At 37.7% G+C, this 11,596-nt stretch overlaps 1 protein-coding gene and 1 long non-coding RNA gene across 6 annotated transcripts; one reads left to right on the top strand and one right to left on the bottom strand.

Moving 5' to 3' along the window:
• Positions 1 to 280: 280 nt before the first annotated feature.
• Positions 281 to 10,601, bottom strand: LOC114805116 (uncharacterized). Of its 4 annotated transcripts, XR_008470394.1 has the most exons (4): positions 10,377 to 10,601; positions 3,748 to 4,288; positions 2,581 to 2,851; positions 282 to 2,489 (listed from the first exon to the last, which is right to left on the bottom strand). It is a non-coding gene; the product is annotated as an uncharacterized LOC114805116 (long non-coding RNA). The 4 variants fall into 4 exon arrangements; XR_008470393.1 differs by having other exon boundaries at positions 281 to 2,851; positions 10,377 to 10,597; XR_008470395.1 differs by having other exon boundaries at positions 281 to 2,851; positions 10,437 to 10,594.
• Positions 4,161 to 8,699, top strand: LOC114805115 (uncharacterized). Of its 2 annotated transcripts, XR_008470392.1 has the most exons (4): positions 4,161 to 4,290; positions 4,393 to 5,611; positions 5,807 to 6,000; positions 6,079 to 8,695. XR_008470392.1 is itself a non-coding variant. In XM_029045671.2 (3 exons), the coding sequence occupies exons 2-3, from the start codon at positions 5,107 to 5,109 to the stop codon at positions 5,836 to 5,838; spliced, it is 537 nt and encodes a 178-aa protein (XP_028901504.2). In that variant the 5' UTR covers positions 4,161 to 4,290; positions 4,393 to 5,106; the 3' UTR covers positions 5,839 to 8,699. The 2 variants fall into 2 exon arrangements, 1 of the variants encoding a protein (XP_028901504.2); XM_029045671.2 differs by having other exon boundaries at positions 5,807 to 8,699.
• Positions 10,602 to 11,596: the final 995 nt, after the last annotated feature.

Below are 11,596 nucleotides of genomic sequence, written 5' to 3'. Positions count from 1 at the left end.
TTCAAATTTGTGTATATCAATTACACTGTGATAGTTTTTTTCCAAAAAAAAAAAAGACAAGACCAAATTCGACGGTTTCCACCTATTTCGGGTCCTACGAATCGAACTGCATCATTACTTTTTTGAGTTACAATCATGGTTTCATACAAAATTTTTTTTTGAAGTTTTTCATCAAAGTGGCCCATTGTAAGAGAAAGGCACTTTTTTCTTCGGTCTCTAACTTTTTTAATGTTGACTTTTTTGGTAAACTTTCTTTGGCAAAGTTTCTCAGAATAAGTCTGTCTTTAAGTTCTTAGAAACTTAACAAAATTTGTATTTTTTAAAAAAGCTACACTAACTATGTTTGTATGCTATTTTATTCTTTTTGTATCTTATAACTGTTATCAATAAGTATCATAAATTTGTACACAATATTTAAATTAAATTTAATAAGACATCTATCAATGTCCAACACAAATCAGCAAGCAACGAGTCAAGCTTTTTTCCGCTGTACCAATGCTCAAGGGGGCGGCGACTTGATGAAATCTTTCTCCATGCTCATCGGATTCAGTCGGAACTTGCTGCTCAAAATGGTCCTTGTGATGGTGAAAGAAATAAATTTTTAAGGACATATTCACACCTATTTCTTCAAAAGCGTCTACCATGTCATATACATATTTTTTCCAATCTTCAGACCGGTGCATTCCTAAGCAATGGTTTATAATGTGATGGGGTGTCACTTAATGTATAAGTATCAAAGGGTAAATTAAAATATTGACGAAACCTGAGGGCAAAAACATTAAAAAAATGGATTAAATTTCAGTTTTTTTTTACATATTGGCTATAAGGACACAAAAAACATTGATTTTGGGGTTTACAGTCATCTAAGAACTTAAAGACGGACTTATTCTGAGAAGCTTTGCCAAAGAAAGTTTACCAAAAAAGTCAACATTAAAAAGTTAGAGACCGAAGAAAAAAGTGCCTTTCTCTTACAATGGGCCACTTTGATGAAAAACTTCAAAAAAAAATTTTGTATGAAACCATGATTGTAACTCAAAAAAGTAATGATGCAGTTCGATTCGTAGGACCCGAAATAGGTGGAAACCGTCGAATTTGGTCTTGCCTTTTTTTTTGACTATCACAGTGTTATTATTATTTTGACAGTAATTTGTCTTTTGGGCTGTTCACAATATTAAAATGGTTCTAAAATCTGTAAAACAAAACTTGGTAGCACTCAGCAAGCGGTGATCGAATTTTTAATGAGGTATTCATTAAACATTAGATAACTTTGTTGTTGCTTTCACATGTAAAATTTTTGACAGTTGAGTTGCGATCGGTGTCTTACAACTGAGGACACCGAACTGAACGACAGAGACAAATGGACACTACGCTAATAACCAATAGCGATAATTCAAGATGGCGTTACAAGTAGTTGCCGTTTTGTTGCATCGCCTCCTTCGTGAATCGATCCGATGCACAATTCAGTACCACTACTTACGCGTCATTTTCCAGCGCATACGACCGCCTGGTCACTCACCTGAAGTGTCTTTGACCTTTTCCACCACTTTGCTCGATATATGAGCGTTGACAAGTATTCGAGGATCCATCGTCGCCAGAACATGTCATTTAACTGGCGGGTCACTGTTTACACAGTGCGCATGTGTTTTTGACTGGATTCTCGACTACGGACGTGTGTTCGGCATTTGGCATAATAGCGACAGGTTGGAGTGTGAGTGCTCTGGAGTTGACGATATTTCGGCTTCAATTACCAAACTCTGCTGAGTGCGTTCCCGTGGCACAACTTCTCTAAGTATTATATTGAGAATGAGTTTCACGCACCTGCAGGAATGTTTGGACCGTTGAAGATCCACTCGACTCCTCTCACGTCAAGATCGTCCTGAACAATAAAATATTTCGTGAAATCGTTTTCCTTCGTAATTGGCTTCGACGATATTCTTAAAGTTATCATTCCGAATTCTCACAGGCAAACTGCGACGATTGATAATGTTTCAAATTACAAGTATGAAATGCACCTGTTAAAATATTGGCTGCGACTTCCAGGTGAATGGTTCGTATTGTTAGGCACGTAAACAATGCTTCTCTTTACGTCGAACAATCGCTCCTTTAACTTGACCATAATAATAAATTCCCGTGTAGGAAATTAGCCTCATAAACAGCGTTAATCGGTCCTTTGACAATTGATGCATCATTGGTTGTGAGTGTTAACCATGAACACTGTTGATGTATAGGCACCTTCAGAGGCTCATCCCATCGCAGATAGTAACGCCACGATTCGCGTACATGTAGCTTTGCGTTCACTATAAATTTGGACAGGATTCCAAGCGCATAAATAAGCTTAATAGTTCTTCGTTAGTTCGACTGGAACTGTGTTGTGAAATTTAAATCAATAGCTAAATAAATCGTTGATTTGCCAATAAATTCCATGCACGCGTTCTACTGCTAATGTGACTAGGCTGTTATTTCTGGGCGTATCCTTTCTATTCTTTGATCTAAATTTGGAGAAACATATCTTTAATGTCGACAGAGACTGAAACGGCGCTCAAAATTCATAGTAACATCGACATTAGCTGATATTGCTACCTTTAACTGTTTAGTGAACGACCATTGACAAGGGCGGTGGCATCAAATACTAGGCACTGTTTACCAGGCTTATTAACGTTTGTCATACGGAAGTGTGGAAGGTATCATGTCTTTGAGCTTACGATTGCAGCTTCATCCCGAGTAAGTTCTCTGGCTTCTGACAATTCTTCACAACATTTTACAGTGGCTGCAGACCTTGTTTTCGAAGAAGTTTTAGAAGAATCACAGGACACAGGAATTGATTTCGAAAACCCCAATATTAGGTAGGATGCTGGAGTTAGAAAACGCAACATCATGTCTTTATAATATATATATTTCCAGAGGCATTATGAACTATAAATATAAATAAATATAATTTTTGTACATTTTACTTCTACTAACAGCCCTATTCTGTGCACTTTACAAATTCAACAAATTTCTAATTTGTAAAAAATTTTAATTTATCAAGCATTTCGTATTCTGTGTCTAAAATAAAAAGCTCTTTTCTTTGTAAGTTATTAAGAAGTAAAATGCTCTTGACAAATAAAATATCTCGCTGTGGATAGTTGTGAAAGTGAATTTGTTGCAATGGAGATATTCTACTTTTGTCGTTAGTTTTAAACAAAGAGCAAAAATATGAACACGTGGATGGCTCGCGTTATTGAGCCGTTTTTATAATATATTAAGAAGTTTATTTTTCCGTTTTTTGTATAAAAAATGAGGGTAACACGAAATTGTTTTCTATAAATTGCATCCGATTACAGCTTATTAAATTTTTGCCAACAAAGAACAAAGTTTAGATTTCGTAGTCCCCAAGGAACTTTTCTGAAGCTAAACATAACAAATATTGAAATGTATTTGAAAACTTACGTTAAAAAATAATTCAAATCAATTTCTCAATTCAATTCGAATATAATTGGACAGAATCAGCAGTTTCTGTTTACATTATTTTGTTTCCCACACGTGTGGGGAAAAGCTATGCGTATTTTATTTTATCAAAATTGTCACAGAATACCATAAAAGTTCTTACTTGATAAAAATCTGAAAAAATTTTAAACTTTTTTGTTATTTTATCAAGTGCACAGAATAGGGCTGTAAGTATGAATAAATAGACATTTATATATATTTAAATAATTCAGTTTTTACTGATTATTACTAACTTATATTATTTATTTTATTATTTCTTACTATTTATTTATTTTATCACACAATTTACACATAACCTCTGAAAACAAGATTAGTGCTTGTGAAATTTGGTTGAGCACTCCCGTCATCTGCTCGTTTTGCTCTACCATTTTTTTTAGAGCAATTGCAACTCTTGTCATTTGCTGATTTTGCTCTACAATTTTCCTTTGTGGAGCAATAGCCTCTTCCTCTCGCTTTTGGCGGTCCTCCATTTTTTTCAGCACTGTTCCATGTATTTTCGCTGCAGCCAATTTCCCATCAGAAGGGATGTAAGCGGACGGACATGGGATAGAAGAAGGCAAGATGGGAGGAGATACGGAAGGAGAGGATAAAACTGGAGAAGATTTAATTAGAAGTGAAATGAGGGGTGATGGTGAGGAAGATAAATCGGTGGAGTGACGAGCAGGATTTAAATCGCTACAGGCGATGTGGCTGTTGGGGAGGTAGCTGGTGCTGGAGGAGTGGAAGCAGAAGATGCCACATGTAACGGAGCAGGAGCTTGAACGGGGACTGGATCCGTATTTATATACAACAGCGGCTTAACCTGTAAGTATAAAACGGACCAATTATTGCCTCATGTAATAATAGAATATATTATAAATATTGTTTACTTCAAACAAATACCCCTCTGCATTACTCGCCAAAAAGTAATAGAGAAGTAATGCAGATGAAGACAACCGCCCCAACTCTAAACAAGTGAAAATAATGGAAAACAAATCACAAAACCCTACCTATCACAAATAACACTTAATCCTAACTAGGTCGACAAAAATCCCCCGCTGATCCCTCTGCGAGGGTGCCGGCTGGTAATAGATACCACAGTGCCGTAACTGTGGAACGAACTAACCGGTAAAGGACTGCCCTCTGCCACAGTTGTGTGATATCTAGCTAAGGTACGATTCCATTGTTGAGTGTTTGCTGCTCTTCATTAGCACAGCATTCGGTGATGCAGTCGTATGGGGAAAAACAAAGGGCTGGATCAAGGTGTCATGCGACCCGTGCCGAGGATCAACCTGGCTGGGGGCCCTCAAATAGCCCAGTCTTGAACTGAGCTTACGGATATCTGGCGCCCTCCGTAATAAGATAGCCTTGTTTTCATAGCGGGGGATATGCGCAAGTGAACATATATTCCCCTACACTCGTGAACACATCAATAAACAATAAAGTAAAACCAGGGGAGTCCGGTTGTCCCATAATAAATCCGGAAGGAAAGGATTGTTCCGAAAAAAGAGCAGCGTATGCAACGAGCTCTAAGACAGTTAGCACGAAGATAGTGGCTAAGCCTGGTCTGAATGCTAAGGTTGGCACCAGTGCTGGAACTACAGCTACTACAGGTTCACCGCCGTCGTGCACAGATGCTGGATGGGCCATATCAAGATAGTAGCTTGTGATGACGAAAGATCGGTCCATCTATATAAAGCCGCTATAGCGAAGGCGGGAGAGGTGTATCCCGGAGCCAAAGTAATAGCGATCGATAGACAAGACATACCGTCCAGGCGAAGGGCAAGAGTTTTGATTCCGGCTACACCATCCCAGCCGGAACAGATTATGAAGCTGATCAAAGCTTGCAACCCAAACCTACCAACGGAGGGTTTGAAATTTGTCAAGTCGTTCGACGAAGCGACAACCGAATCGGGCGTGGAGACCAAAAGGACCACGATGCATATTCTGTTGTTGCTAATGAATGATTCAATTGAACCGCTGAACAAAAGTGACGGTGAAATTAATTATGACTTCACTAAAGTCAAAGTGAAGACATACAAAGCAGATGCCGGCGCTATCGACCATCTTACCTCGGATAGCGAGATGGGTGAAGTAGAGGAAGATCCAATGGAGTCCTCAACCGACTTCGATAGCTTCGAACAAGGTGAGTCTCCTCAGAGTCTGAACTAGCGGACAGGCTCTCTAATTTATATACTGAGATAGAGGTTTTAAGTGATTCTCAAGATGACGTAGAAGTAACCTTAACTAATCCATCTCTTACAAATAAATCTTCACCATAGCAAACAAGCGTCAGTAGATAGGATCTTAATGTTTTTATATTATATAAATATATTGACAGAGACACTACGGCTGGGAGACGGGCAGAAGTAGTTACCGGCTTGTCTCTTGCTACATGCCGTACGACGACGAACAGGTGCCATCGCTGCTTATAAAAAGGTTGGTACGAGAAAACGAGGTGTCCAAGAAGTTATTAATACGTTGATGCGATTCAAACGCTCATCATTCACTATGGGGCAGATACTATCGTAAGAGGTAAGTTGCTCTTTAATTATTTAGTAAGCACTAAGCTCTGTTGGGCAATAGAGGTAACACGCCAACTTTTATTACTAGGAACCGACAATAAGCATTAGATATAACACTTGGGTCGGATGAACTGATAGATAGAGTAACACATTGAAGGTTTTTAGAAGAACACTACTTTTTCGATCATCGGTATATTGATTTTGTACTAAGTGAAATAAATATAGAAATCATAAGAAAACAAACTGGCTAGTGCACATGCAAGAGCTAAACAAGAATATTCCTACGATTCATCCATTTCAACCTAAGAACAGGGAGGACTAGTTGAAAGATTGAGTGTGAGAGTGCAGGAAGTAATTCAATGTAGCAAAACTATCCCAAGTAGAGCAGGAATGGGACCGTTACTACAGCCTTCTGAGGTCATACAAAAAGGAAATGAAATCGTTCAGTTACGTAACGGGTTGGTTAGTAACCATTCTCTAAGGGACTCTCCGATTGAACTTTATTCCTTCACTATAGAGAAAAGTGAAGGTAATATACATACCAAAAGCGGATAAAAGCTCTCACAGCAGTCCAATGGACTTTAGACCAATCAGTCCTTTCTCATTTCTACTGAAAACTTTGGAAAGACTAATAGAAATTAACATAAGAAGCAGACTACTTCCAGAAAAGTTAGCAGTTTCGCAACACGCGTGCTCCAAAGGAAAATCCACGGAAACAGCTTTAAACTCAGTGGTGACAGAGATTGAAAGGGCTCTGGAAATGAAGGAATACGCCCTCATAACTTTCTTGGATATAGAAGGATCTTTTAACAACATCCAGCCTAAGACTATTATCAGCTCAAAGATCTGCATGTGTCGGAATCACTCATGAAGCTTAGAGAACAGATGCTTCTGGGCAGGTTCATAACTTCAATGATATGCAGATCTGTCCATAGGGGCACACCTCAAGGAGGCATGCTATCCCCACTTCTATGAATCTTAACAATGTTGTTAGATCTAGAGAAAGGGGAATACATGTTGTGGCCTACGCAGATGATGTGGCGGTTTCAATTAGGGGGAAATTCCCAAGCACCCTCCCGGACCTTATGCAAACAAGGTTAAATGAGTTGAATCGATGTACAAAATCCTGTGGATTAAGCCTAAACGCAAGTAAAACTAAGATAGTGTTGTTTACTAAGAAACACAAGATTTCAGAGTTCCCACCACCTTCAATAAATGACACATCACTAACAATAATTACTAATTTTAGACAGGAAGCTATCATGGGAACCAAATTTGGAGCTAGGGTAAGGAAGGCGGCTTTAGCATTATACACCAGGAAAAGGATGGTCGGAACAAAATGGGGACTAACACCCCGCGTATCGCATTGGCTCTACACAGCTGTGGTAAGGCCGATTATGACATATGTATATTGGTCTGGTGGCCAATAATTGACAAGAAGTACGCAGTAAAGTGTATGGAAAGTTTATAAAGAGCGGCATGTATATGTATCAGTGGAGTTCTCAGAACAACGCAGAGCCAGGCTTTAGATGTTATTCTGTACCTACTGCCTAAATATATATCGGCACTTAGACTTGTAAATATTTAATCGATAAACGATAACAGCAGTAAATACGGCTGTATCACAATGGAAACAAGTAAGGACTTGCTCCGTAAGTAGACAAATGTGGCCAGAGTGGAATAAGAGCCGTACTTGTCGCTTATTGAAATTTAAGAGGAATGAAACAAGAACCCTTGTAGGGGTGTTAACGGGACACGCCAGCAGACTAGGCCTACCTTTCAATGATTACTGCAGGAGCTGCCAAGAAGAAGAAGAAGAAGAAACGATTACACATCTTCTTTGTGGATGCAAGGCTCTGTACAGAAAAAGAATCGCAACTATTGGACGCGGTTTTCTCGAGGATGTGGGCGAAGTTGCTCATGTCAAATTGTGTGAACTTTTTCACTTTATTAGGACCACAGGGTGGTTTAATGATGACTCGATAGTGTGAGGGACCTTAGTCCCACTGGTATCACAATGGGCCTCCCAATGGCCTAGGTGCGTCGTTTGACAACCACATAACCTAACCTAGCCTAATCCTTACTAATTACACATAAAACAATTATCCAATATTGTGAACATAAACTTCCATATACAAAATATGGTACACATAATTTTAATCATATATATACACATAATTATAACGTCAGAACTCAAAAAATTTTTCTTCAAACGGAATCGGCCCATCGGTAATATATATTTAATTAAAATATTACCTGGTGACCCAAAACCCTAACACCCGGCAATCCATCCACCGCTGCTGCCCCCGCACAATAGCGCACGGACAAGCCAAACACCTCACACCAACATGTCGCGACAAGTGTCTGTGAGAGCACGAATGTGCTACTGTATTCAACTTCGTAGGCAAGCAAAGCAGAATTTTGCGATCAGTTGACGCTAGAAAACAGAACGCGCTAAAAATGTTCCAACAAATTTGGGAAATATGTTATTTTTTTATTGAGAACAATGAAAAGCATGCAGAATGCTTAATTTGTTATAAAAAACTAAAGCGTTGTAGCAAACATGATATAAAAAGACATTATGAACGTTGTCAAAAAAACTTGTAAATATCGAGGGAGACGCCCGAAAAAATCTTCTTGATAATTACAAAAGAAAATTTTATTTACAATTAAATTCTCAGCTATACCATCAAACAATCACATTTCTGATCTCATTAGAATTAAGCAATATAATAAAGAAATAAATACAGATAATTTAGTTGACCGTAATTTTTAAAAAGTACGTTTATTTATTTGTACGCACTGTTCCGTATTCGTGTTGTCTGCTCGTAGCTTTCCGAATGTACGCTAATAACCAACACAAGCATAACGTGCACACAGTCACGTTGGACAACACTGATTTAAATACATCTCAGCAAGTCATGGGTACGAAACTCCAACATATTCAAAGAAATTTTAATAACCCCACTACATACACACATATGCAACAAAGGGCGAAATGTGCATAAACATTTACCTCAACTCTTCTTTCGTACAGCACCCTGAATGATAGAAAGAAACAACCAAAGTTCTCGTTTTTAAACAAGTTTTGTTTTGAGCTATATCATGGCTGCTTGTGAAGTATTATTTTGCGTGTTTTATTTAAATAAGTGATCTGTAGCCTAATTAAAGTTTAAATTATTGAAGCACGCATTTTAAAAACGTAAAATAAAAGTTTTCTAAAGCCAAAATATGGAATTGAAGAGGGTGATACAGTAATACTTCATTGCATTGTCAATTCGAAGCACGCAATAGAAGCTACGCCAACAATGGTCAACATCAAGGGCGAAACCATTGAATACGTAAATAATTGTTGAATATTATAATATTATCTTGCCTTAAATTCTAAAATTTTCCATACAGATATTTCAAACCTCATACTACCCGTTAAAGGTACGCAACCTAATTGGTGTCACTTTTGGTAGCAGCGTAGAACTTTCGAATCGATGGAATATGTGCTGCAAGCAAATCCAGAACTATGGATGCAAACGCTGCTACATCGAACACAAATCATTTACACACCAGAGAGCAGCTTCGGGTATGTTCGAGTGTGTTCAATCACACTAGCTTAAATTCGGTACGAGCGTGTCGTAACACTCTTCAAACACGTGTTCGATCGAGTTTGGAACCCGAAGCGAAAATAACGCAAACGAACATTCACGACGGTCCTATCTTCGAGTGCAAGCAGCAAACTCGGATTTTATGTATATTATATTTTCGGGTGTGTCGTGCACGTGTTGATTGTGATCGACACACTCGAGTGGCACTCGAAGACCAAAAAATAATAGATAAACATACGTACACACATATGTATGTATGTTGGCGTCGGTATGACGCGTTCTGTCTTAGCTTTTTTGGTTGAATAATTTGAATATTAGACGTACATAGTACATATTATAAAAGAATAATTCAATTTAAGAATAGAATTCACTCAAAACTTATTTTATTTATTAATTCATAAATCATAAATAAAAAACATTTCATTGCACTTAAATATTTTAATTTTTTTTAAATCACAAAGTTCAGGTGTAGACCAGATAAGGTGTTTGTGCCATTGGAAATGTTCTCACAACCCGAATTTTCTATCGTTGTCATTATGAATTATAAAAAGTAAACAAAACAAACAAAACCAATAATCGTTGACAATCACTACGCAATAATAGCATGACTGCCAATTACATACATACATATTCTGAAATTTTGTGCACACTCGTGTGTGACTCGATCACATTCAATACGATCGGGTTAGAGTTCCAACTCGTTCACAAACGAGTGTCAACTCGGCACTCTGTTAAAACAAGCATATATGCTTGTGTTTCGAGTGTCAATCAATACGTGTATTCATACCGAAAAGTTTGATCAAACAAAATCAGAGTGGACATTCGAGTGTGCACGAAAATGATATACCCGTTGCAGCTCTCTGTTACACACCAGATATTAGGTTTAATGTCACTTTTTTACGTGCAATTAAACCTTTTGCTCAACACAAGCCCGGGAAGAACTGAAACGACATTGTTTAGGTGCTATTGTAACCTTTTATCATCATGAGCTAGAGGGCAAAACAGTTGCAGTATTTTTAGAATTACCGGCTCCTCAGTTGGACGCACCATTAGCAGCTAATACATTGCTAAATGATGAATGTAATGTGCAAGAAAGGGATGAACGATCACACGTACACAAGAGTTTCGTGTACTTTTGTCAATTCGCCCTGAAGAATGGCATAGAAACTTTCATTGAAACTGCGGGTACCGCTCCCTGGCATTTCACCGAAGAATTCGCCGGTACTTGTCTTGCAGGGATGCTTATAAGAACATTTTAGCGAAGGGTTGCACAATAAGTACTGCCTATCCAGTAATTGAAACGTTACTGGATAGTGTGTTCTATTGGCTTCTCTATAACGCTTAGCCAATCGATGACAACTTGTATTTTTAACTACACAAATTGTCACTCACATTTGAACAATGCTGCCAAGTACTTTAAATAAAACTGTCACAAATGTAAGAACAGGGCTGTTATCTGCGTATTCTAGGATATTGCGACAAATATACTATCGTAATATGAAATATAGTTTCTGTAGCCAGGACAGCTACACTGGCGACTATTTGGTGAGTGGTGAGTTTTTTTATAAAATACAACGCTGATACAAGCAATCCTCTACGGTGAGTTATTCTAGGTCGAATTTATTCACGTTTTACATATGAATTTTGTCAGTTCTTTATTAAATTATTTTGAGTTATTTTAATTAACAAGCTTTGTATTTTCCTCTCCTTCCCTGAGATATACAGAATGCAATATTACACGCCCTTTCAAGGGCATTTAGTGAAAATTATTCAATTTGTTTACTAGTAAAAAGTTTAAATGATTATAAATTATATTAGAAGATATACGATTCAACTATCTCTTAAATATTTAGCAATAAATATCATTTCATACCACAATAACATTGAATAAACATGCGTATTACTCCCAAAAATAATAAAAATTTGTATATTATAATAGCTGTCATCGATTGGTCACTTCTCTGCTCGCTATCTTTGGGCGCTGCTCGTCTGTCAAAAAATTTACAT

The sequence above is a fragment of the Zeugodacus cucurbitae genome, chromosome 3 (assembly GCF_028554725.1).
Source record: "Zeugodacus cucurbitae isolate PBARC_wt_2022May chromosome 3, idZeuCucr1.2, whole genome shotgun sequence".
NCBI lineage: Eukaryota > Metazoa > Arthropoda > Insecta > Diptera > Tephritidae > Zeugodacus > Zeugodacus cucurbitae.
The sequence above is the reverse complement of the archived record's forward strand: the minus strand, read 5'-3'. Positions and strand labels throughout refer to the sequence as shown.

Bases quoted from the DNA above. Each gene is read 5' to 3' on its own strand.
- LOC114805115 (XM_029045671.2), top strand. From the start codon at position 5,107: ATGGGCCATATCAAGATAGTAGCTTGTGATGACGAAAGATCGGTCCAT. The intron at 5,612-5,806 runs GTGAGTCTCCTC...ATATATTGACAG, and splicing joins CTTCGATAGCTTCGAACAAG to AGACACTACGGCTGGGAGAC.